Genomic DNA, 27,292 nt, shown 5'->3' with positions numbered 1-27,292 from the left:
TATCACATTTATCTTGTATTTTAGGTCATTCCTACTTGTGTCGTATAGTGCAATGTTATAGTCTGTTTTCTAGTTTTACCTCAATGAACAGATAAATTATATTCGCAATGATGTTATACTTATTAAGGAAGAGAATGTGTTACGTTAAGTACTATAAGATTCTTGTCCGACACAGGTTCACTTCTGAACCTGATTATCACCTTGTACAGTAGTCCTGATAATATAATTTGCATAAAATAATCAACTCAAGTTTGCAGTACATACCGTCATTACGTGATGTTGTACATGACCATGTCATTTGTTGTACACAGATTCGGACATAATATTTTCAGGTTAATCATTGATGATTGATTGATTGATGGCCGGTGACTGGTAAATGCTGAATGTAGTGCTGAAGGAGTGAAGGAGGGACGGAGTGATAGTTATGATGCGTGTCCATATATGCACCGTATTGTATGTGTTGTTTATCCGTGGTGCTAATTTGGGTTGTGTTGTACCCAGCGTGCTGCTGTCGGGGGTGATGTTGACCCAGAAGAAGATAAAGGTCATTACGTGGCGAAGAAACAAGGCTTCTGAACCAACGGGTCTGCTGAGAATAAGAGATTTTACGGATCTTTAGGTAGACTAGGAGAGGCAAACCGTTCGTGGTGGCTCCTGAAACATTCGACAGCGCGTTGGGACTGAGAAGACCTATCGGATTTGTGTTCCACTCCGGAAGATATATATCCCAATGTTTCGTTTCATAGTTCACTATTTGAATGAAAACTCATCATATTTCACTATCTGAGTGAAAACGTATCATATTTTGCTTTCTGAGTGGAATCTTGGAATCACTTTGAATCATTAATCATTGTATCTTTTTACTATTTAAGTTTTTTTCTTGCATATCAGTTCACATTTCATTTATCAGGTTTGTGCATATTTTTGATAAATATCTAATATTTATGTTATGTTGGCGCTCGAATCAAACATAGTCTTTTTCACTGAATCATTCATAAATAAACATTGTATTTTTCGTCACCATCAAAAGTATTCTTTGTTGTAATAAGACTCCAACTCGGTTATCTTGTTATACATAAACAAGATAGAATGACAAACGGACAAGACTTGCTCATCTAATCAAGAAAGACTTGTCAACAACTAAATGACACGAACAAATATGAACGTAAAGGACAACACCCACAAACGAACAATGATCATCGCATATAGTGTACACAGGAAAAATAATTTCAAGTACTAAGCACTGATTTAAAACTATATACAACTGAACCCTCTAAAAGGAATTGTATCGTTTAATACTAAGTTTGTTATGGTTATATTGTTTCTGAAAGCATTTCTGAAAGATTGTCTTACATTTCTGGCACATTGATAAAAAGTTGCATCTTGTGTATTGGACATATAGAGGCAAAATTTGTAGAAGGATTTCCTCTATTTTATACGATTTTATTAAATATTCATCTTGAGACATGCCAATAAGTAATCGTCATAATTGTTAAATAAAATAAATTAAGTGAATTGTTGACAAGAAGTCAAGGTTTTTGAAATACTTTCTTTATTTCAGTGTTATTATTATATTTTGCAGAAAGACATTAAGTGTTTTCAACAGAAGATATCAGCTTAATTTGGTCAGATTTTCGTTACCTGTTTTTCAAAACAAGTCAGTTAATTGTATTTTCAGGTCTTAACAAAGGCTGTATTATTTGATGGCAAATATATATCATTAAGTCAGCATTTTTAGTATCAGCGCCCATACTTATAGTAGATTCGTATCAGTTGAATAAATGCATTGGTCCTGTATACCGGTCCATTATGATAACTTTGTTATAGTTCTCTTTGGCGGATTTCTAGAAAAGTGTGTAACATATTTTACTTTTTAAATTGCTATTTGAAATATATATGATTTTCGATCGGCATTGTTTATACAGACTTGAGAAGTTTTTATTCCAAAGTTCTTTCTGATATATTTGATCTGGTTCTATTCAGCGAATGAAACAAAATTGATTTTAAATGTTTTCTAGTTTTACTAATAATGATCACATTTGATAATGAATGTGGATTCCTATTTCATTTTAAACAAACTTATGACAGAACGCTCTCTATGTTAATCTTGCATGACAGGTAATCGAACAAAGAGATTGAAATAGTACATGTTGGCATTGCTGATGAAGAAAAATGACGATGCATTCCAGACGCAACCAATATCATAAGCTAAATTGTCAATATGATCCAATTTGATAAAATTGCTCATCAAACATGCTATATCAGATGCAACCGCCTACATTACATAACACTAGTAATATAATTTTGAGCTCATTACCTTGTGATCACCAATTTTTTTTGTTATTTAATGAAAACAATTGTAACAAATATATAAAATATTATCATAACCATTCTTGATTGGACTGATTAGGTTAAGGTGTTTTATATTAAATTACACACAATGGTGAAAAGATTTTTAAAATATGAGTAACACATTCATGGAATAATAAAGAAGTACATAAAAATGAATAAGTAAATAACAAATAAATGACCTCGTTTCCAGCCTCTCTGAAAAATTGCTTAGCAGAAACAGTCCAGGTTGTAGGTACAGGAAGGATCCAATGAATTTCGTCAACCCCAATACTTTCTCCCCGATTATCCATCTTATTTAGAAAATGATCCTTAAAATACCGGATAGCCATTGCAAAAACCTTTCTGGCTGGCATCTTCAGTCCCTTTTCATCTTCTAATTCAAAATTCATATTTACCTGTGAAGAATATGTGCAATATTTGTAATTTTAATAGAATTTAATGTATCGGTTATAATCTTAAATAGGGCATCAAACAAAGATGTACCTGCTGGGTTAGATAATTACAATATTTGAACAATGCATTGTTAGTTAGAGAGACCAAACATTACTTTCTCTTATTACTTTTGTAACAAAGATGTTTACAGCAACATGGAAATTAAATAATCTACTGTTGATGCATGACTGTATCTTGTAATAATTATATATAATCAAAATACTAGATATAACTAATTTGTGTTTACACGAGTATAAAATTATATTTTTAAGATAGTAATAGTGTCGATTGCATATGATCTATAAATAGGTACTTCCGTCCATTAATACTAATATTAATAAGAAAACCATTTGAAACGTCTGGGGTAATTCTTCTTGGGCTGGTGGGGTTAGGCAAAGTCCTAGAAAAATTAAATTATTTCCTTTGCACATTTTAGATTAGGTGGATTCTTTTACGATATTTGAAAACATACACGTCGCTATTAAGAGCAAGAAACGTATTTTCCACCCTTATTCTGTATATATGTTCTTGGAACTGGACAATATCTCATTCTTATTTATGATGTTATTGTTGTAACATCAGTGTGTAAACATATGTGTTATTTCTTAATAAGTTCCTCTCAAGTCTTTATTTTATAACATTGATACATTTTATAATTTAATTATTTGCTAACGTTTACAAACCGTATTGGTTTTGCATCTTTCTATTCCTTTATGACCCTAGTTTCGTACCAGAAACCGGAAGCTAATCCGAGATAAATATCGTAGGAATATTTCATTAAGGTTCAAATTGATTTTTAAATTTCATTTGATTTTCGTTTCGAAATGTTCCTCGCCCAAGGTTTTTTAATTTCCCATGGTGAAACCAACAATATTTCACAATGTCATCATTGGAGAAGAGTTTTGTTTTCAATCCGACAGGAACGTTTGACGTGTTGAATGAAAGATGAGTTGCTGGATCATTCCAGCCGATATTTTCTTTCAGACCATGATTATAAAAACTGGATATTCTAACTACTTTGGTCCAATATTTGGTGAAAACGACATTTTTAACATACGTCCTTTGGGTGTAATTTGTAAACCTTTATTTACTCTGAAATGAAGGGTAATGTAATTGAAATTCAAACACAGATGGAAATAAAACTAATATAAGTTCACCTTCAAATAAAATTATGGAATTCTAAAATGAGAGAGGCAAAACAGAGAGACTAATGAAAATTCAGAGCAAGTAAAGAGATATGCAGATGAAATTGGTAATGCCAAAAATCTAAAGTTAGACGGAAATGTAAGTGAAATTAAAAGAATCATACATGGCAATCAAAAGGAACTCTCCTCACGAAAGGTCAGGTTTTGATATTGCCCAGTGTTAGGTGGGTACCCTATTTTGAGGAACAAGATGTAAATCAGTATGTTTCTCACTTTCAAAACAACTAACCGAGAATTTAAAATGGACATGAGAGCACTGAACTTCATAACTAAAGACTGTATTTAGTTACAATTCTAGTGAAGTTTATACTTTACATAGACAAAAATCAAGTGCTGATTATGATTTGGTCAAGGAATGAATATTGAATGGTTATGAGTTTGTATCTGAGGGATATCGACACAAGTTTATAACTGTAAAAAAGGATGTGGACAGACACGTGTTTTTTCCAGTTTTAAAAAAAACAGTCGTTTGATATTATAGGTCATTCTCAGCCGAGAAGGTTGATCAAGAATACAATAACCTCAGACAACTCATATTAATTAAAGACTTGAATAACTGCATCACCTGTGACGTAATAACCTACCTAGATGGGCCGAAGGTCAAAATTTTAGAAAATGCACCTCGTACAGGTGACGATTATTCCTTTATTCGCAAGGTTACTTTTGTTAAAAAGTCTTTCACTCAGAAATTTATTGCAAAAAAAGGCAATTTTAGTCCTATAAAAGCACTCCCAAATCTCAATCGAGATTAACATCTAGGAATCAAGTCTCAAAAAGACGGATCAGAACTTGTTAACTCTACGCGTAACTATTGCGAGAAGAAGGGGAATGTTATTGCTGACTACTACAGGTTAAAAACAAAGCAACAAAATCAAGACAGAGATATTCTAAATGCTTTCGTTTTCAATAGGTTACGGTCACGATCATGTATTGAAAGTAATACATTTGTTGGCTCAAGCAAACCCCAGTCTGATTTTATGGCGACTTATGAACCATTCTTGTCGAGAGGTACTGTATCACTAATTAATGGTTTGATCAATCCTATCGATTTTAAATTTGTAAGGACACAGGAGCTTTCCATAGTCTTTTATTAACAGATACTCTGCATTTTTCTTAGATGCCTTTTTCTAATGAAAGTGTGCTTATTCATGGTATAGAGTGCACTTTGTGGTAATGTTGTTCTCCACTGTGTAGATTTTGCCGAAAAACTTAGTTTCATGACCCGTGACTGTCAGAACGGTGACGTCTTTAAAAATTGAGAGTATTCATTTATTACCTAGGCAGTGACCTAGCTGGGTATATGGTTGCCATTAATTCACTAGTATCTAACAAGCCTTGTTTGGATCAGAAAGACAACTATATTGAAAAAGATTTATAGCCAGCTTGCGCAATTGCTAGAGCTATGGTTAAGAAAGTTCCTTGAAATTATGTTGACCAGGAAATAATTAATTTCGGTGATGCATTTATTGGTCAGACTTTTCATAAGGTCACTTTTGCTCCTCTTATGGGTTAGCTGAAAGATCTTAAAAAGAGAGATACTCTTTTTATTACTCATTCTCCATATTCTAATGAGGCTAACACACGACAATCACACATTGTTGAACGGAAACATGATCCTGAGATCTCCTGCTCTTTCAGACGACCATTAGAAAACCTGAAACGATCGAAGTACCTGTTTGTTTTTTGGTGGCCTAGTGGTTAGAGCGTCTGCCTCGGATGCGGGAGGTCGCAGGTTCTAACCCCGGTAACGTCAAGCCAAAGACTTATAAAAAATGGCAATATTAGCTGCGTTCCTAGACGCTCAGCATTAAGAGGTTAGTGTTAGGACTAGCCATCCTGGTGTCAGGATAATGTGATTGGGTTGGACATAATGCTCTGTGTCTGCGGCATGACGATGCAGTGCAATATATAACAATACACTGACACAATGCACAAATCGTAGCAATATGACTGAACATTTGTTAAAGCTACATTAAAAATCCAAATCACACACACATTTTGTTAAACACTGGGATTTTATGAGGAAATGGTGACTATTGGACAGAGAGCTATCAAATTGTTGTTCCTAAGTCATACCGACCGGAAATTCTTAGTCTTCATCATGAGTCTCCGTGGCTGGTCATGTAGGTTTCAATAAGACATATCACATAACACTGAAACATTTTCATTAGCCGAAACTTAAAAGGGGTAAATATAAATACCATACATCTGATCACACTTATCAAATTCAGGAAATCCTAATCGGAAGAGACCAAACGCTCATCTGTAACCTATTCCTACATTTGACGAGCCATTTAGCAGAATAATGGGGGGCTGTCACCAATTAGGCAACCAATACATGTTGACCATGATGTGTGCGTCCACGTGATTCAAAAAGGCAATTAGTTTGAACAGCAGGGAGGGTGAAAAGACCATACTTTCATACCTAGATAAAGCTTCCTAAAGTAGGTGAAAACAATAAAAGCGTCAGTAACACTAAATTAGAGATGGTGAACAGACCAAATTTATTCCTGAAAATAAAGCTTCCTACGGAGGATGAAAAACTACAAGTGTAACTGACACCTCTAACAGGGATAATTTTGTGTCAATTATATTTACCGGATTAATCATCCATGTGTGTAAAAAATTGGGGTCATGCGGGGAAATTAAATCATTATTATTGATATAATAATGAGAGATTCTACGCTAACTAATGGATCTTATACCAGACCTAGAATCAGAACCAGAACAAGCAAGAGCAAAAACTAATACGATTAATAAAAATACCGAAGAAAATATTACCACATCAAACATCTTTGCAACGAGAGAGATTTGCTTAGGTTTTCGCAGCAAGTTTTTGTTCCAAAAAAGGTTTTTTGAAGTCAGAGTACCATACTTATCCTGTAGGTCATGACAACTGGTATAAATGGATATTTCGCATACACTACGATGTTGATCAGGACCGAAATGAAGATACAAGATATATTGCATGTATTAATTGAATAGATAACTATTTTTCATGGATGCAAAAACAATAACAACAACAAAAACAACAAAAACCACCACAACAACAAAAAGAACACCCACAAAAAAAACGGCAACCACAAAACAACCACAAACACAACAACAACCGCAACAACAACAATCACAGCAACAGAACAAAACAACACGTAAGGAAGGATAATGGTATGATGCAAGCCCTGCCAACCCCCGGTGCTACTGAAAGTGGTCTTGCTACTCGAGGAATAGGTCTTATTACCTCATGCTAAAATAATGTAGGTGCTGATGTTGATAGATTAGAAATTTTGATTGGCGGAAGACTATCCGGCAATAATTTCCCAGAAAACATTAATGAAGCATTTGCTATTTGTCAGAGATTATTCACATGCGGTATCATGGATATTAATGTGTATCGGTCCCTCATTGATGAAATCGTTGATGATTACCACGGTGATTGAAGGAATTAGATAAGAGACAAGAAAATAAGATGATCGTAGATAATGCTCAACGTGGACCTGTCAGGATGATAAATTCGTGATTACCAATATAAAAACGATCCACGGAGATTCACTCGGTGATGTTGTTCAGGTCTTTCTTAGAAGGATAGCCCCAAAAGCAATACTGATTGCAAAGCAACTAGTAATGAAAGCTTCTGTCGTTGTCCGTGATACACGTATTGGTACTGTTGGTGATATTGCCAGAAAAGCATCCTCATGAATCAAGGATAGATTATCACGATTAATACGACGAAAACCACAGCTAGTAAAATTACATAGTACTGAAGGTATGCCAGTAAATGGCACAAAAATAATAAATCAACCTGTAAATCGAAACCTAGCGAGTTGGCTGGTGTACCCCTCTCAGAAAAAGAAACAATATGGCTGTTGGTCTAATAGCAGAAAGTGGTCTTCGATTATCAATATTATTATATGACGCACGAGAGCCGAATTAGAGTGGACGAATCAAGTTGCAAATTCAGGATACAAGTAGACAGATCATACCCGCTGAAGAATTTATTGAAGTAGAATGTAAACTTTTAAAATCAGATGCTACTGAATATAATGCTGATATTAAAGTTGGTTTTTGTTAATAATGGCATTATGGCGTTATTCAACGGTGCAACATACATGATTGACTGAAGAAACACTGAAATATGCCAGAACGACGTCGACGTTGCCGTTACGATATTAGGTCTTGCAAGATGTTCCTATGATCATTCAAGATCAGCTCGTCCGGCACTGATGTTTGCCAAATACACTTCTGACTACGCTGACAACAGGCAGCATAATTTAAGACGACCGAGAAACAATGCCGACGGCGTTGACGCTGACGTGTGGCCGGTGGTTTATGGTGCTAATCCAGAATTCAACTTAGGATTCGCAGCACCTTGATTAATGCCAAAGGATGGAAGCAGACGATTTTCATGTGCAATTCCACTATCACATATCTTTTGAAATGTGAGAAAGGTTATTTTTTAAGCTAATCTTTTATGGACTCCTCCAAGAAAGGAAAGGTCTAACACAGCCAGGAACTCCAACGTGGTATGGGCAAGCCGCTCGCGGCTCAGGTATGAGACAGCCAGGGACACATCGTTGATGATTCACATGTCCGATTTCGATTTACTTGATGCTGGTAAGAAATTAAACATCAGAAACTTCAGAGGTGTTTTTATGCGTGACTAATTACCAAAACAACCAAGCCATGTTGAAGCCAGTATTATTTTTCTCGATGGACTTTCTGATCCAAGTACTAACTGGTTTGCATACGCGATTGAGCCACGTGGAGTTGCTTACATCGATTCGCATGGCTTGGTGCCACCAAAATAATTTTTTTCTTTTCCAATGTAGTGGCTTGGCCGGTGACATACCAATCTGGTTTTCAACATTACCAACACAGACAATAACTGATCCGCCAAAATGTAGCCGTGAAGCACTCGCTGTACTCGACGCTGTGTCAAGGTCGCTGTCACCAACTCATAAAGTCGTGCACGAATATACCCTAACTTGGCATCTACGGGAGGCGATGGCGTAGCTCCAAAGTAAGCTTTTGTTTATCCTTCTTTCTATCTCTCTTTTCACCTTGTTTTATTTTTCTCTCTTCCTCTGCGTTTTGAACTCCCTGCTAACAGCTAGACGCCAGCTGGAACGATTGTTTGCACAGCTCTACCAGTCGTTGACATTGATGTCTGTTGTCTTCATATCCTTCTTGCAAACATCTTTGTAGCGCAGATGTGGTCGTCCAGTTGGTCGTGCACCTTCTGCTAGCTCCCCATATAACAGGTCCTTGGGAATGCGCCCTGGTTCCATTCTATTAACATGGCCAAGCCAGCGAAAGCGCCTCTCGCTGAGAATGGAGAACATGCTGTTTATGTTGGCGCGTTCTAGAACCTCTGTACTTTGTCTTGCCACTGGATGTGCAGAATGCGCCGCAAACGTCTCAGGTGGAAGCTGTTGAGTTTCCTCTCATGTCTTGCATAGGTGGTCCATGAGAAGTGAGCTGAGCAGGCAGGCTTTGTAGACACACAGTCTGGTCTTCTCGGTGAGGTTGAGGTTGTTCCAGACTCACTGGTTAAGTCTGGCCATCACTGCTGCTACCTTGGCAATCCTGCCGTTCACCTCAGAATCAATGGAGAGTGAGCTGGAGATGTTAGACCCGAAAGTATGTGAAGTTCACGGCAACTTCCAAGTTGTACCCATCGATGGTGACAAAGGGAGGGGAGTCTGTGTCCTGCGCCATGACGTTAGTTTTCTTTAAACTGATGGTCAGTCCAAATTCCTTACAAGCATGGGAGAGGCGGCATACCAGGTGCTGAAGTCCATCTTCCGTGTGTGTCAAGGATGCATCGTCGGCGAAGAGCAATTCACGGATGAGTACCTCTGTGAATTTAGTCTTAGCACGGAGACGGGCGATGTTGAACAGCTTGCCGTCGGCCCTGGTATGGATGTACGCTCCCTCGCCGCAGTCCTTGAATGCGTACTGGAGAAGCATGGAGAAGAATATGACAAAGAGCGATGGCGCAAGAACACAGCCTTGTTTGACTCCGCTGATAACTGCAAATGCTTCAGATGTTGTGCCATTGAAGCACACTGTGCTGTGCATGTTCTCGTGGAACGACATGATGACAGCAAGCAGACGTGGGGGCAGCCAATCTTCTGCAGGAGTCTGAAGAGTTCACTCCGACTAACCAGGTCAAACGCCTTCGTCAGGTCTATGAAGGCAATGTAAAGGGCATCTGCTGCTTGCGACACTTCTGCTGCAACTGATATAGTGAGAAGATCATGTCTACAGTTGACCTACCGGCTCGAAATCCACACTGGGACTCTGGGTAGACGCGGCAGGCTAGCATCTGCAAGCGCGCCAAGGCAACACGGGCGAAACCCTTTCCAACGATGCTGAGGAGGGAGATGCCCCGGTAGTTTTTGTACAAAGTGACGATGTTGGCGTCACGCATATCCTGTAGGATGTATCCCTGTTCCCAGCAAAGGCAGAGGAATATGTGTAGGAGCTGGAGCAGTGCTGATTTTACGCTCTTGAGGACTTCATTCGGAATGCCGTCGCTTCCAGGAGCCTTACCACAGCCAAGGCAATCGATGGCTTTTCCGAGCTCTTCCAGGGTGGGCTGTGTGTCTAGCTCCTCCATGACAGGCAGGTCTGGAATGGCGTCCAGGGCAGTTCCAGTGACATTGTTTTGGGTTGCATATAGCTCGAGATAGTGCTCAACCCATCGCTGTAGTTGTTTCCCCTGATCTGTGATGACTTCGGCCGTCTTGGACTTGAGGGGGCAGGTCTTGTAGCTGGGGGGGGGGGGGCCTGTTGCCTTTTTTATACCCTTGTACATTCCTCTTGTATCACCGGTGTCGGCATCTGTCTGTAAACTATTGCAAATGTTCAGCCAGTAGGTCTTGGCACAGCGGCGTGTGGTCTTCTGGGCGTTGTTCCTTGCAATCCTGAAGGCTTGAAGTGTTCTGGGCCTAGGTGCAGCCTTGTGTGCCAGGAGGGCTTTCCTCTTTGCCTCAGTCATTGGCTCCATCTCCTCCCAGTTTGCTTCATACCAGTCGACATTATTTCGATCACTCTTCCCGTAAGCTGTGATGGCTAAATTGTACAGAGTCACGGATATGGGGCCACATGGAGTCAATGGTGTCACTTTGGTGAGGGCTTCCTTCAGTTTGCTGATGAACTGCTGTGTTTTCTCTGGGTCGCTTGGACAGCAGGTGTTGATGCATTGGTGACCCTTCTTCTTGGTGTGCTGCAGCTTCTTGGGTAATATTCGCACCTTTCTGGCTACGAGCGAATGGTCCGTGTCGCAATCATCACTGTGGTAACTCCGGGTGAGGAGGACACTGGCCAGTTCTGCACGCCTGGTGATGACGAGGTCTAGCTGGTGCCAGTTGCGTGAACGTGGGTGTCTCCACGACACCTGGTGGATCTCCTTGCATTTGAAGAAAGTGTTGATCACACATATCCTGTGGAAGAGCACATCTACGGCAGTCGCTGACCATTCTCGTTGATCTTGCTCCTTCCGTAAAAGCCGAGAAAAGTGGACCAGGCCTCATGGTCAGCTCCCACTCTAGCATTGAAGTCTCCGAGTAAGTAAAGGCTGTCATTGTTGGAGAAATTGGATATTGCCTGAACCAGAACCTCATAAAACCTGTCTCTCTCCTCGTGAGTGGCGCAGAAGGTTGGGGCGGACACGTTGAAGATGTTGACCAGGCCTGAGGATGTTGACAGCCGGAGGGCAAGGATTCTCTCAGTACCTGATGTTGGAGGTTCAATGAAGGCGATTAGCGTGTTCTTTACGGGAAAGCCTACACCATGCTGCCTATGTTCATTCGAGGGCTTCCCCTGCCAAAAGAACGTGTAATTGGCTTCCCTGATGGTGCCGCAGTCAGCCAGTCGGGTCTCGTGGAGGCCGGCATTTTTGGAGGATTGGGGCGCTTGTCTCCCACTCCCACCCCCGGGCAATGTCAACCTTAGACCACACGAATATACCACCAAACGATATAATCGTTCAACGTCGTTTTAAACAGGTCAGTGGTGTATAATTGTAGATATTTACGGAAGATCTGCTCGGAGTCTCACTCATGGCAAACCCCAAGATGACTTATTCAAATATGAAATCATTAACAAGGTCAGAGCTGAGCTCACTAATATTTTGAGTCTCGTTGGTGTGGACCAAAATGAACTTGTTCTTTTCCAGGACCAGCAAGGTCGGTTAAAGACGAACAATATCCCGTTAATAGATTATTCTGCAAGTTCCCTGCCGCGAGCGACCGATTAGTGATTGCTAAAAACGGTAAAATTAAAACCTCTGAGGAATCGCTTTTAACACTCATGGGAGATTACTGGACGTATCAAAAGGATTGGAGATATTATGTATGGCAATCTCATGAACAGAAATTCAACAGCAACAGCATCACGATCAGAACTGAGATCAGTAATCGTTTACTATCCACCGGTGATACAATAGCTGGGTCTCTCAGCATGAATAACAATTAAATTACTCTTCTTGGAGAACCAAAATCAAACGATCACGCTGCAACGAAGAAATACGTAGCCAATATCAACATCCCATTGATGACCTCGTTAATTACAATCATTGATGGACTGACAACATTTAGATCTGAATATGCTAATCATGTAACCGCATTTACAAATTTTCGTAAAAACACCAATAAAACCATTCATGAATTTTTTTTAATCCATCAATCGTCGATATTAAGCTTTCTAACATCAAAAATATTACTGATATTGTAGTTCGTCGTGACCCAATCAACGCTGTATATAAAGTAGCGTCTGGATCAGCATTATGGTCCCCACTTAGTAACTCCATCAAACATCGCGCTGAGTTCACCGGCGTATATAGTTTTCAGTGCTCGGCGTTACAACATATAAAATATCTATCAAAATTTCACGTTGTTATCCACTGACTGGATCTTCTGAATCTACGTTAGTGATATTGGATCGAAACGACGAAGAAACATTCTTTATGTAACCCAAAGAAAAGGCTTCTGCGTGTTTTACTATTGGTGTCTTGAATTCGTCACAGCATTCCACCTACTTAAAGTGCCCCTATTATATAGTAACAATGAACCAATCAATTGACGTTCAACGTTCTGGATAAAAACAAGCATGTTTATAGCAGACCCAGTTGAAAAATATCATTGATAAACATACAGTAAAACAAACAAACAAAAATTACCGCAGACGTATAGTTGTTACTGACGTAATTGTACACGCTGCATCTGTCGTAGTCGCTGAAACAGTAACTATTATCGGCACATCATCCGTCACTTACGTAATAGCGCCAGTAATATAAATTGGAGTTGTCCTTATAACCGGTATTGCTAGTATTCTTAATATCGTCGCAAAAATATATCCACGTGCGCTGCTGATAAATTACATAAATATACAACTTTGCTATCAGCGGCAACACTAGCACACACCACCTTATCATCGCTGATATCATCAAGCCTCAGCGATGGAATAATATCAGATCAAGAATTCGACAAAAATTATTAAGGTTTACAATGAAGCATTTGGAAAGTCTATGGACAAAAATTTTTCTGTCGAAGACTTTGTCAAGAACTTTGTCGGTAACGTGAAATCAGGATTTAATTAATAATGTCACATGAATTGCTAAAATAAATAGACGCTAATACAACACTACTAACAACCACGATGAAATCAGAAACATCGACGTTAGCTTTCCAACGGCAATCCCAGCCATCGAAATAGCACTAGCACAATTGCGATTCTAATACAGCTGGCTAAATAGTAAATCAAAACCATTCGGTGGGTTGCAAGCGAATAATTCATTGGTATTTGCGTATAAAAAATAAACCCGATACAACACCAGACTGGCAAGTTATTGATATACCCACAAGTAATTATCAAATCGAACAGAAAAATTATGAATTCCAGCGCAGAATTAAATCGATTGTTAGTACAATTTGAAACAAACGTTATCGGCCGCGATATAAATATCAACATCTGACAACAGCGTAGATATATATCAGTCGTCGATCCGAACTGCGCTAAAATGGCCAGAAGTGCCAACACCAGCACCTGCAACGATACCACAAACTCAACGCGGCGATTATACCTCGAACAAATGAATATTTGTAAAATTTCTAGACTATCGAGAAAGACATCGACGACTGCAAATGGAAGCACGTGACCCAAAATCATATGATAAGAATTCATTGTATTGTATCTGATGGTACATTACTTCCTAAATTAGTAAAAACGATACTTGATATTGACCGTGATAAAAACCACTTATCAACGAAAAATGTAATAAATCATTTTCTGACGCCACCAAAAAGGAATAAACAAATATATCTAAGAATTTTACGGCCGTCATTTTAAAAATATATGCAGGAGCGTTAAGATGACGAAAGAAAGGATAAAATCATTAGAACCATATAGCATCTAAATCAGGTTGCATCTGACCTCAAGTTTATCAATCAGGTTATCAGTGAAACAGTGATTATCACCGATGATGAATTTAGATAATTTTAAAACCGCGTACGTAACAACACTAAAACAGTTACTTCTGTCATTATGCAATTACAGTAGCAGATTTACCAAAATTCATACCACCAGGATAAGTTGACAACGAGTTGACAAAATCAATTAATGATATCGTCGATAAGTATTTTCCAGTGATAGAATCATGGAGCAAATATTCCTGTCTTTGAATATTCTAACCCATAACAATGATCTATATGGCAGTGGTTGTCATATATCATCAGGTGCTGTCGCGATCAAATCGACGATCGCAGTCAATCTGATATGTGATGTAATCGATGGAAGTTATCAACAAGATCTTGAAAAAATCCAAACAAGCACAGCAGGGATATATTCTATAAACATTCACTGATGAAGTTCCACCTGGACATTGGATTGTATCAGTACCTATTAATCCGGCTTATATGTGATGTCATAATCCGCTATTGTCATGGATACATTTTTAGACTTACTGACCACCGCGGATACTTGCTTGATTTGCGAGAAGAATATTTTATATAAAGTTTGAATGTGAGATCCTGACAAAATCAGGATTTTGTACAATAAAAGGTATTTTCTTTCTAAGTCTGAAGATCTAAACTAACAATTATTTGTGTGATGTTATATATGTACCAACACGTGAGGACTTTGTATAGCGCCTAATCTTTAGAAGCTCTAAGCGCTTTACAACATTAGACAACACCTATAACATAAAATACATATAATGATATGATTACAAAAACAAACACCATGAAATTAGAAAACAAAAGAAAAACATGATGAGAATATTTAATGTAGGAAACATTATTATGTCTTTAAATTTGTTCTTGCAGTCGAAATAAGTGATTTTTGAGAACACTCTTGAAGTTGATTACTGTGTCTTTGTGTCTAAGTTCAGTGGGCAATTCATTCCACGTTGCTACTGGGCCCTGGTATGCAAAAGAACGCTGTCCATATGACTTTGTTTTCATAGTGGGAATAATGAGTATACGATTGCCAGAAGAGGAGCGTAAATATCTTGCTGGTGTGTACACATGGGTGAGGTCGGATAGGTATGTTGGAATAGAGTCCGAAAGTGAATCGTAGCACAGATAACAAATTTTGTGTTTGATTCTGGATCGAATGGATAGCCAGTGTAGGGTACAGATCAGCGTGGAAGTGTACTCTGATCGTGGTATTCTAAGTGTGATCCGAGCATCTGTGTTTTGAACTTTTTGAAGTTTCTGGAGCAGATATTGAGATGAGCCAGACATAATCGAGTTACAATAGTCCAGTCTTGAAAGTACTAATGAACACACAAGTGTTTTAGTGGCATCGACTGAAAGATATTTGCGAACTGAGCTGACGCGTCTCAGCTCAAGATATGCAGCCTTGCATATGTTCATGACATATTGGTGCAGTGTGAGAGTACTGTACAGAGTAACACCTAGGTTTCGTACTGATTGTGTGAATTTAATATTTGTGTTGCTGATAATTATTGTTTGAGGTAAAGGATGTGAATGAGAACGTCTTTGCGTTCTGGTCAGAATGGAGTCAGTTTTATCATCATTCGTCTACAGCTTGTTACATGTCATCCATAATTTCACATCAGAAATGCACCTCTCTACACTTTGGATGGTAGCTTCAACTTCAGTTGGGTGGCAAGATTTGTATATTTGGGTGTCCTCAGCGTACAGTTGGTGAGACACGGACTGTAATCTTTCCACTCTCCAACGCAGAGAGAATGTCATTAACTACTTTTAGAAGAGTAGTTTCAGTACTGTGGCAAGGGCGATATGCAGATAGTACATTGCTAAAAATACTGTTTGAATTCAGATGAGATACAAGCTGGGATAGAACAACCTTTTCTAAGAATTTTTTTATATGAATGAGAGATCAGAAACTATGCGTTAGTTCTTTAAATCGTTATGGTCTAGCGTTGGTGTCTTCAGCAGAGGCTTTACAATGGCAGTTTTGAAAAATGATGGGAATTCCACAGATAGAGAGAGGTATTAATAACATCAGTTAGTGAGGGCAATACTGGATCTAAGCACTCATGCTGCAGTGATGGTGGAATTTTATCAAGTTCAGCAGCAGAGAGGGTGAACAGACCACTTAGGGGAATGGTCACCCTTGTGTTTTACCAAAAAAAATAGTGACCACTCATAGAGGTCAATTACCACGTCTACGATTATTGTTTGTCCCAAACAGAACCGTAGACGCCCCTCTCTGCTGCTATCAATATTGGGAATCATCATCTGAATCATGGGAATCTTCATCTGTTTCATCTTCATCTGAATCTTCGGAATTTGTTCTATGTTTCAAGTAATATTCAAGTTCTGATGGTGGTTTTTCTATTTTGGGATTTTTGTTCTTTCTTTTTCTGTAATAGTTCATCAAACTTCTGTATCGATCTCCACCGCAATTTTTGCAAATCTGATATAATCCTCTAACACCGTTGTTACATCCAACACATCTTCGTGGACCAGCATGAGGATTTTTCTTTATAAGATAATTATGTTTCTTGCAATATTCTCCACGGCACCTTTTGTTGTATTTATCTGTTGTTCCTTGACGCAGCCACGCACAGTTGTTCATTATATTAATGATATCTGTTTAATTCAATTTAATTTTATCATCACCCCTGTTACCCAAATATTTTGTCAATACCCACACGATATCTTGTTCTTGGATCATGTAAACTTATTGTTATAAATCCATGTGGGGTAGCTTGCGCTCGTGAGAAGAAATTTTTGAATTTAATTATATCCATGTCACCACCACACCAGGTTTGATGAATATTTCGCAACGTGTGTGTGTCTACGCCATTAAACACAACTAAAATGTTGCAGTTGTCTCTGATCACCTTCGGAATTTGTGTATATCGTTGAGTAACATAGATCACGTCTGTATTTTTATGTCTCCCTCGGGAAAATATTCTGGCTGGATTTGATTGTTTATCTAGCATCACATCGTCGTATACAACTAAATTATTAATAAATCCGTCTATGGAATCTACAGATGGTGCTTCATCAATATCGGTTATAAACTCTATAACATCATTATCTTCATCCAGTAATCGTGCGTTTTCATTGAAATCTTTAAGTACATCATAACATCGTTGATCATCAACGGATGGTGCTACTAAATACAACTTATCCCATTTCAACCATCTCATTATCAGATTAAGTAATAATTGCGTTTTACCCGATCCAGATGGTCCTATGATAATCATTCTGATGGAGTTCGGTAGCGCAGGATGATGCTTAACTGGCTCTCGTTGCCGAGTTGCTGAGAAATCAATTATATCCATATATATTATAACATGAGTTTATATTGTTTACGCTGTAGAGTTAAAACTCCAACTATTGATTTAGCTACAGTTACAACAAAAAACAAAAAATAGCGTACGGTGGAAAATGTTCTGTATGCGGTAGAAAGAAATTTTCATTTTTACCTAATAAGCGGGGTGGTGATATTGCTAATTTGATGTCAAAGTTTCCAGGTGCTCCATGGGCTAAATACAGTGGAGAAAAACATCTACCAGGATATAATTATTGCGGTCCTGGTACCAGACTCGATATCAGGCTCGATAATCAAGATCAACCAAAACCAGGCGAGGAACCAATAAACGCTATTGATCGAGCTTGTCATGCTCATGATGTAGCTTATAAAAGTAAAAATCTACAAGATAGGCATATTGCAGATGTAAAATTAATTCATTCATTAAATTCTATAAAAAATAAAAATATTAGAGAATCATTAGCTAATTGGTTAGTAAGATCCTCGATGAAAGGTAAATTAGCGATTGGGGCTGGTAATTAATAATGGAATCAATTTATTATTCGCCGAGAGGATACTGGAGAGGCAAAGCAGCAATTGGTAAACTCGCTGATGCAGCATCGGTTAAACATTCTACTGCTAAAACGTGGTTATCTAAACAAGCAATATGGCAAATTTATCTACCACGTCCTAAACAAATTCAGTACTCGTATTTCGATGTCAGTGTTCCTAATGAAGTTCATCAAGCTGATATTCTGTTTTTACCGCATGATACTGTGCGTGGAAAAACGTACAAGTACGCGCTAACCGTAGTTGATGTTGCAAGTAGATATAAAGAAGCAGAGCCGCTATCGGCGAAAACATCATCTGAAGTAGCCGATGCGTTTGAACGAATTTATCAACGAGGACTCGGACCACAAGGTGGTCTGCGATGGCCACAGCTACTACAGGTTGATCCTGGTAAGGAATTTCTTGGTCCAGTATCATCGTTGATGAAACAACATAATACCAAAATACGACGAGGTCATACTGCAATTCACCGTGATCAAGCAATTGTTGAGCGATTTAATCGAACACTTGCTGAGCGGTTATTTGGATATCAATACGCGAGGGAATTTATTCAGGATAAAAGATCTCGTGAATGGGTTGCAAGATTACCAAACGTGATAGCTGCATTAAATAATGAGATCACACGAACAACCAACATGAACCCATTAGCGCGGTCACAAAAAAAAATATACCAACACAACGAAAAGATGCTGGAAAACAAAAAATATTAGGTGATGTCACAGTCAGATATTTATATGAGCCTGGTGAACTTGAAGGTGGTAGCGCGAGAGCAACTGATCCTATTTGGAGTGTTACCACACACAAAATATCTACCGTGACAAGATCCACTGGAAGAAATGCAGGCGTTTCCAGACCTGTAATTTACAGATTAGATTCTGCTGCTCCTCAACGTGGATTTACACGTGAACAACTACAAATAATTCCCGCGGATACACAACTACCGCCGCGATCACTCCGGTGATTTCGATCACTTAACTAGCACTAGTGCCAGCACCCAAGGCGCTAGCGCCTCTACGTCGATTACACTCAAGACAGGTTAACATGGTATTTTCTCGTGTATGACCGCGACTATTATCTTTTCTATCTACGGTAAATTGTCTTGAATCATTATTCGAATACCGCCATAACATTATACAATTACAACTTGCGCAATGATTGTTCTGCTGCTGTTTTAACTCAATAATAAATTCAACATCAAGATCAAAGTCACGTTTATTTTTTTTATCAGAGTGTTTGTATCCGATTAATTTTTTTCTTATTATATCATCATCGATGATGTTAAATTTATCAACGCTTTCAGGAATTATAATTCTACGTAATTGAGATATATTTCTGACCCTCGATACCGCTAAATAAACTAAATTTGACCACTCGATGCGATCGTCTACAATCCAGACTCGTGTATCAGAAATAGTTAATCCCTGAGACGAGTGGATTGTCATGGCGTATCCCAACACCCATGGAGATTTGTCAGCGCGTAATGCATCTTCGACCACACTGATATCAACGGCGACAATATCATTTAATACGAGATTTTGCTTCTCAGTCTGTCCTGGAATATCAACATTAATATTCTGTTTTCGTGTATCTGATGGTCTATAACACAACGGTACGGGTAGTTCTGAATATTGTTCTTTATGTAGTTGAAATAACTGTTGTTGTAAAGCGTCTCTGATTATTTTTCTACTTGCTACGATCAAATCGGTGGGTCTCCATGAGTTCAAAAAATCACTCATTGATGTCTCTGAGATCACTCCACGTAATATTTCGCACTGAATTTTGTTTGATTGTAATCTGATTAATTTTTTAAAACTCTTTCAAATTTGCATCAAGAGCTCTATGATCATCATCTATTTCTTCGTAATAATCAACGAAATTTTTTAACCAGTCATGTGGAGATGGTCCAACAAAGGGCGGCGGTTGACCATGATCGCCACACATTATTATGGCGGTATTTTTCGTCAACAACCAATCAAGAAACATTTTTAATGTATCCAATGACACCGTGCATATCTCATCCCAAATAATTATTTTAGGTATATATTTTTCTCCCATCCGTTGAGGAGTCCATGTATCCCCGCGCCATCGAAAGAAACTATGATACGTGCACGATTGTACTTGCCGCTGTTTCATCTCACGTGCAAGTCTATGTGTGGGTGTCAGCACGATTATATCTGAATTTCTAAAAACATTAATCGTTCGAGTTGTTTTGCCGCATCCACCAGGTCCATTGAGATATACTGTCTTATATCTGGTTATTGGATCACTCAACGATGGTGCCTTCGACATTTCTGATATTTTATTACCCTCACGATAAAAATCTCTCACTGGAACATCTGCTGATTCTACATAATTGTGTAATAGTTCCTTTTTTATTCTCCACGAACCCCATCGTTCATCATTACTTGTAAATTTCATAACAGGTTCTAAATATTTACTTGAAATATAAAACGAGTCCGTTGCGACTCTGACTGCGGTCTCAGGAAATCTATTAATCATCGATAATAAATTTATAGAAACATAAGCCAACATGGAAGATCTTAGATGAGTATACTGTGGGGAAACGTCATTTATGTAACTAACGATCGTACCTAATTTTGTTCCGTCGGATAAATAAACACTCTCTCGATTTACAAATGTATTTTTCGCCGTTGTATCAGCGATTATAAAATCGTACTCGGCATCATCTAGAATTAATCGTGCGTGATGTCTTTTATAATCATATGCACCACCTTGAGTAAATTTACCTATAATTTTTCTACCGAGATCTTTTGCGGTTTTGAGTTTATTAGGAATATCGTCCTTAAACTCGCTAATAACTTCAGAATCTGACATGGGCAACCAAACTTTGGTCTGTGCATGATATGATATAATTGCCTCACTGACCACCAACGATGTCAGTATCGCACAATCTAACATATATCGCAACAAAACTATAGGTGCCCAACGTTTTTCACAAAAATGTCTGCCAAACCAAACATAACAAATCTTGTGAAGATTTTCGTTAAACTCGAATGATTCAATACAGGCGAATCCAGTCAGATCAAAATCAGGTAATGGTCCATTAATTGCCACTCGCGTCATCTCGTTTGTAGGGTGACCAAATCTTTCAAAGTACACAGAACAATCTCCGTATCCCAGAAAACTTCCTGGATAACATGCAACCATATCAACCGAAATAACATCATTGTAATTGTATTTGGTATTCCATAATCCGCCATGTCCATATTCGACGCAGCTTGCGCGTACGTCCTCGAGTAAATCAAATCGTGTTGGTTTCCATGAATTTCGTTCTCTGGCGAAATGAGCCGCAACAGATGGAACGGTAAAACAATTAGTTAGTAATTTGTCAGTATTTTCCACGTGCTTGCACTGTAAAAACGTCGCAAGATTTTTCATCTCGTCATGGAGGGATTCTGTGCGATATATTTCACCGTTCGGTTTGACAAACTGATCAAATTCACCCTCCTCATTACTTTTGAATAACCATACCGATACAGGATCGGTTTTACTTATTTCGTTAATAAAATCAAACATACTCATATCTGCCCCAGAATTATCTGCCACAGATAATTCTGTGGAGTAAAATCTAACAGTTCGATCACGTGGAAATATTGTTACTGCGTTAGTCCATGCGTGCGCGTTATGATCGATAATATTTATTGGAGCTCCTTTCGATTTATATTTCGACTGGTACAGTACTTCTCCCGTTATTGTTGCTACGGTTATTGGAAATTTTAATATTTTTCCTAACTCAGCAACATCTTTTATTGTAGCACCAGTATCCTTAACTGAATCAGCCCACGAGTTTATTTTTTCACGCCTTAAATCAGTTAATCCATTTCCACGCATCGCGTTTGTAAAGTGTTCTATTACTCGTTCAGCTACACAATTTAACCTTGAAAATTTCATCGGCGCTAGTTTATCAACGTTGGGTTTTTTATTTATCTCATAAATTCCATAAATAACTGCTGTTACAGGATACGCTCGCTCATAATACGGTTTGTCAATACCTGTCAATAGACCTGGTCTGGAATTTTTACTTAATATGATAGTTTTATTATTGCCAAGGACAGGATCATATTTGTCACGGATAATCCAACTATCTGTTTCTGTTAAAACAATAAATTTTACTCTGAAGAAATATTTTTGATTGCCCTCGTATTCAGCGATGTAGTTAATGATAGTTGCCGCTCGCTTGTCGTTCATTGTGGCGTCCGTGACAGTGTTGCGTATAATCTTGAACGTTGACCATGTATGAGATGCACCATCCGTGTAAAATTCTTTCTTAGCGTCATGAATTTTCGAGATCAAACTTTTATTTTTCGGATCAACCAGATCTCGTACTGGCAAGTCAGAAGATAATCTGTCAAGGTTGAATTTATACTTAACAGGCCTAGTTTGGGATAATCTCTCAAACTCGTTCATATAATTAAAACAAATATTTAAATAAAGAAAATTATATATATATATACAATGTCCCAATGTAGATGGTTGATGATCGGCTCAGTAAATCGATGCAACAAATCCTGTAGAAAGGAATTTTGTTGGATGCACTCACAAAACATACGACGAGGAAGTCTAGGACCAATACCATGTCTACGGTGTGGTATTGGAGTGCGAGGAAAGACAGAATTATGTGGAAAGTGTGGCGGGAAACGGTTCAGAGAGCTTAAAAGATATTATGACAAAAGAAAATAATAGCGGTGAAAACGCTATAAAATCCGTGAAGGATTATATATCAAGATTTCAGACAAACAATGATTTAAACATATAATATTATTATAATGGAGCAAAATATATTTGTCCCACATCCTGTCATAACAAACTATGAATCAAATATTAATGGTATCATCAGACACCGCAAGTTGAAGAGACCAGTTGGTTGTATTAATAATGTTGGTTATCTTAGATTTACAGTTGGGAAGAAACATTATTTGTGTCATAGATTTACGTATGAATGTTTCTTCGGAGTGATCAATGATGGTCTTGTTATTGATCATATTGACGGGGACACTCAAAACAATAATTTATCCAATTTACAAGCTATCTCTCACAGCGAGAATAATACACGCGGTAATACAGGAAGATGTAAGACAATCGGAAAGAGGGCGGTAATTTCTACAAACATAGAAACCGGTAAAGAAATTATGTTTCGTTCGATGCGTTCAGCTGCGACATATTTTGATATTCACTCGCGTTCAGTACAAAGAGTGGCAGATAATATAACCAGATCTGCTCTCTCGAAAAAATATAAGCAGAAAATTACATTTCAGTATCAATAACTATCATCACCACATTATTAACTATCATCGCCACATTATTAACTATCATCACCACATTGAATTAATTTTTTTAATTTATGTCACAGAGGTCCTCCATACACTACTGAATTTTTGATTTAAGGGGAGATTACTTTGTAATATATAGTTTTCTTCGTAGATGGTTGGTTTTTTATGATCGTAATTAGTCAGTTTAACTAATTACATCGTATAGTGCCGACGAACCTAACTCATTAGACTCATAAGTATTATTTATGGTTTTTAAATATTTCCCCATCATACAACACATGATAATATTATTGATCCGTAGGAAGCTGTGTGTGAAACAGAAACCGTTACTCATTGTAATTGACCTGCAGTTGTGTGTTCACTGAACTTACACTCTGGAAAGTTCTTTGACTGGTGCATTAATGCCACTGTTATTATTGATTTTCGGTCTGCTTAGGAAACCAGCTACAAATACAGAAACTATTATTCAGAAACTGTTATAAATACAGAAACTGTTATAAATACAGAAACTGTTATTATCCAGAAACCGCTACAAATACAGAAACTGTTAAATACAGAAACCGTTATTATTCAGAAACCGCTGTTTAGTGTAAATATTGGTTCCTTAGCTATATAGCTAGCTATATATTAACTTCCGAAACATATGTTCGTAACAATGTTTGATAGCTCGATCAGTATGGTATTGGACTGTGGCGCTCGCGGTCCAGGATCAAACCCCCATGGCTGACAATTTGTCGGTGGTGCGCATAATTGCGATTTTTATAATAGTGGGGGGAACCGCAAAAACCCCTCCGCTCAGCAAATTCACAAACCACAATATTGACTTGTGGTTGATACATATTTTCGTATCACCCACTGGATTAATTATTGTGGGTGTGATTTTGCTGAGCGTATATGTTTGTACTGTCCTTAGTTAAGTTATATGTTTATACTTCATTCATAATCTGAGCTCGCTAATACACTCGATAGGGGCTCTTCATTCATTGTATATAACCATTTCATTGTATATCATTCATTTCATTGTATATATCCATTTTCTTAGTTAAGTTATATGTTTGTGCCGTCCAAGCATAATCTGAGCTCGCTAATACACTCGATAGGGGCTCTTCATTCATTGTATATATGTTATATGTATGTCCGATAAACTTGGTAGATTACGGTGGCAAGCTACGAGTTTAATGAGGACTGTGCTGTCCTTAGTTAGTTATATGTTATGTGTATATCCTCTAAACTTGGTAGATTGCGGTGGCAAGCTACGAGTTTAATGAGGGTTGTGCCGTCCTCCCTCTTGGGCCTCTAGACCGTTGTTTGGCGGGTTAGGGGCTCTCGTAGAGGGAATATTTGCCTAATGAACTTGGTAGATTGCGGTGGCAAGCTACGAGTTCTTGGTTGTGCTGTCCCTGAAACATCCCGACGAACTCGCTAATACACTCGATAGGTGTTCTAGGGATATTTTTTTTATTTTAAAGATTTATATATTATATAATGAACCATGAAAATATCAATGATGTAATTATCGCTATTAAAAAATTAAAAAAAGATGGAATTAATATATCTGATGAACTTAATCCTGAAAAAATAGTTTCTGATTTTGAGATTTTACAAGAACGTAAAACCATGGGGACACACACACTATCATCTGAATACAGTCTCATGAAACGGATTCAATCGGCAATGTTTCAGTCGCTAGCTACCGTAGAAGATGATCATGTGAAGGAGTTCGTTCCTCTTTCTACCGCCGTAGAAAGAATTAAGTCGTTATTATCCCACGAGTATGAGGCAAAGAAAACGATTAGTACTTGCATAAGACTATTAAGAAAAATTATGTCAGAGAGTAACCCCGTTACTGGTGAAACGATCCAAGGTAACCCCGTTACTGGTGAAACGATCCAAGGTAACCTCGTTACTGATGATAATGAAAATGAAAGTTTTGGTAACTGGGGTCCAAGTCAACGCTGACCACGTGTATTGGTAGTCAAAATCAAGAAAGTTCTAACCTTGTCAAATTTGTTCCTAATAAATTTTATTTATTAATAATATTATTTTTACTGAATTAATTTATTTTTTTTTACTAAAATCAAGAAAAATGCACAAATTACTTGATTCTGACGGGGTAGTTGGTAGTCAAAATCAAAGAAAAATGCACGAACTACTTGATTTCTGACGGGGTAGTTGGTAGTCAAAATCAGGAAAATTGAGCAATTTCGTTGTATTTTAGTAAAAAAAAAATAAAAATCTCAGTAAAAATAATATTATTAATAAATAAAATTAATTTATAATAAATAAAATTTATTAGGAACAATTTGACAAGGTTAGAACTTTCTTGATTTTGACGGGGTAGTTGGTAGTCAAAATCAAGTAGTTCGTGCATTTTTATGTTTCTGAGGGGGTAGTTGGTAGTCAAAATCAAGTAATTTGTACAATTTCAGTAAAAATCAGGAAAATTAATAAATATTATTTTTTTTGTGATAGAAATTTTAATTTTACTTTCATCGACTAGCTTTTTTAGTTGCCTGGGCCGATTAATTTGTACCAAACACAAATTTGTGCTAGTAATAATAAAATATTTTTTTAAGTTGATCGAATTTGATTCTGATCTCTGTTACAAATGTTCTTCTAACTGTTAAGAAATCCTCGCGTGTAAAAACCCTCCATTACATGAAGATCTACGGCGGAAGTCCTTACGACGGAAGTCTTAGGACAGAAATCCTTAAGACGGAAGTCTTTACGACTTTACATACAGATTTATTACAAGCTCTTCTTCACGTATGTCAATCAAGCGATTAAGGTGGTCTGTGAGTTTAAAATTGATTCGTGTTAACATATTATTGTGACACCGCAAATACACGGGATTAGTTGGTTCTCGCACGATTAAATTTCCAGGGGGAACCTGTGGTGTGAACGTGTACAGGATGTATCCTTGTTGAGCCTGATTTGATCTTCCGAGATCTATTTGATAGCTGCCATCGATTACGTCACAAACCAGATTGACCGCGACCGTCGGTGTTATATTAACGATCCGCGGAGATACGTGTCTTCCGCCGCCGTGTGGATCATTATCATATCTGAGAACGGTTGAAGGCGGAATTAATTTTCTCCATGCATCGAGTATTTTAGGAAAAAACTCATCAATGACATCACTGAAAGATTTTCTTAACTCGGTTACACTATACCCGGGAAATTTATAATTTGGTACATCGGCTTCTGTTATTTTATATTTTTCTAACCATGCTTTTGCATCAGAATTTTTAGGTGATTTTAAAAGACTAACCATCGCCTGAACTATTCGGTTATTAAAATATTCCATGTCTGATATAAGCCGATTTAATCTTTCCACACGCGTGATGATTTTTTCACGCGATGACGCTGATATGTCAAAAATATGTTCGTTAAAATATTGATTTAGTTGATCTAGTTGTTTTTTACACTCTTGATTGATTTCCTGAAAATAACTAATAATATCACTCCGATCAAACCTCACATCATATTTCCACTCCCCCTGATTTATAAAAGACCATGTCTCAATATCTTCGCGAAAGTAAAACTCGCCAAGCATCGATTTACTTTTTAAAATACTTAGTAACACCTCGTATGATGGATAAATTTGATGATATAATTGTCTATCCGTGACATAATCAGACTTTTTCGGTTCTGGTGGTATCGGTGTTATCGGTGGTGATATTTCAGGCC

The 27,292-nt window shown here is 37.7% G+C and overlaps 1 protein-coding gene across 1 annotated transcript in view; it reads right to left on the bottom strand.

Moving 5' to 3' along the window:
* Positions 1 to 1,243: 1,243 nt before the first annotated feature.
* LOC149797784 (heat shock 70 kDa protein 12B-like) overlaps positions 1,244 to 27,292 on the bottom strand; it is a 102,921-nt gene continuing 76,872 nt past the window's right edge. The window contains exon 3 of the mRNA XM_089960482.1: positions 1,244 to 2,747. Within this exon, the coding sequence (XP_089816608.1) occupies positions 2,427 to 2,747 (321 nt within the window). The 3' untranslated portion in view covers positions 1,244 to 2,426. The remainder of the gene's footprint in view (positions 2,748 to 27,292) is intronic.

The sequence above is a fragment of the Sinohyriopsis cumingii genome, chromosome 6 (assembly GCF_028554795.1).
Source record: "Sinohyriopsis cumingii isolate HCF-2022 chromosome 6, ASM2855479v2, whole genome shotgun sequence".
NCBI classification, from domain to species: domain Eukaryota; kingdom Metazoa; phylum Mollusca; class Bivalvia; order Unionida; family Unionidae; genus Sinohyriopsis; species Sinohyriopsis cumingii.
Note: the sequence above shows the minus strand (reverse complement) of the source record. Positions and strands in the feature narration are given on the sequence as shown.